Raw genomic sequence first — 869 nt, 5'->3', positions numbered from 1 at the left:
CAGCCTGTCTCAGGGGCTGCGGGACCATGCCCAGAAGCTGATGAGGTGAGTCCATGGGGGCGGCCGGCATCCCTGGGGGGAGCTGGGGGATTGTCCAACACCCGGCTGTGCCGGGGCTTTGGGGTTCCCAGCCTCTCACCATACCTCTTTTCGGCAGGGAGAAGCTGCTGGACTGGCGGGACTTTCTGCTGGTGAAGAGCAGGCGCAATATCACCATGGTGTCATACCCGTCCCTGCGGCTGGGAACCCAGCCTGGCGAGGAAGGGTCCCTGGGGGTAGCAGAGGTGGGAGTGGGACCCTGTGCCCCCAGCACTGGGCTCAAGGGGAGGAGTGTCGTGGGCGAAGACGGTTTCCCTGAGGCTCAGGGGCTGTCCTGGAAGGGCACCAAAGTTGTTGGACACCCTTAACCCACCCCACATACCTGGAAGAATTTCCTGGCCTGGTGCACTTCATCTATGTGGACCGCACGGCCGGGCAGGTGATGGCACCATCACTCAGCATGACAGAGAAGTCCAGCTCGGAGCTGGGCAAGGGCCCCCTGGCCGCCTTCATCAAGAGGAAGGTACTGCTCGTGGGGCTGGGGGTGGGATGGGGACCACAGGAGGGGGCGACGGTTGGAGGGTTTTCTGCTCAGGCTTCAGGTGCCCCTTGTCCCCCAGGTCTGGTCCCTGATCGCGTTGGCCCGGCGATACCTGCAGAAGGGCTACACGACATTCATGCTGCAGGATGGCGACTACTGCTGTTCCTACTTCCTCTGGTTTGAGAACGAGCTGGTACGTGGGGCGAGGAAGGGGCTGAGCCCCTCTCCCCCAACACCTTCTGGGGGCAGGGAGCAGGGCTGTAGGCACCACCCGGCTCCGGCTCCTTGG

The 869-nt window shown here is 63.6% G+C and overlaps 1 protein-coding gene across 1 annotated transcript in view; it reads left to right on the top strand.

Moving 5' to 3' along the window:
• The window catches only part of HPS1 (Hermansky-Pudlak syndrome 1), a gene marked incomplete at its 5' end in the record, with an annotated part of 3,460 nt that overhangs the window by 2,018 nt on the left and 573 nt on the right, over nt 1-869 (top strand). Inside the window, 4 exon segments of the mRNA XM_009585617.1 lie at nt 1-45; nt 158-223; nt 418-562; nt 660-772. The exon segment at nt 1-45 is cut by the window's left edge and continues 37 nt beyond it. Coding sequence (XP_009583912.1) covers nt 1-45; nt 158-223; nt 418-562; nt 660-772 — 369 coding nt within the window.

The sequence above is a fragment of the Fulmarus glacialis genome, unplaced genomic scaffold, assembly GCF_000690835.1.
Source record: "Fulmarus glacialis isolate BGI_N327 unplaced genomic scaffold, ASM69083v1 scaffold27949, whole genome shotgun sequence".
NCBI lineage: Eukaryota > Metazoa > Chordata > Aves > Procellariiformes > Procellariidae > Fulmarus > Fulmarus glacialis.
Note: the sequence above shows the minus strand (reverse complement) of the source record. Positions and strands in the feature narration are given on the sequence as shown.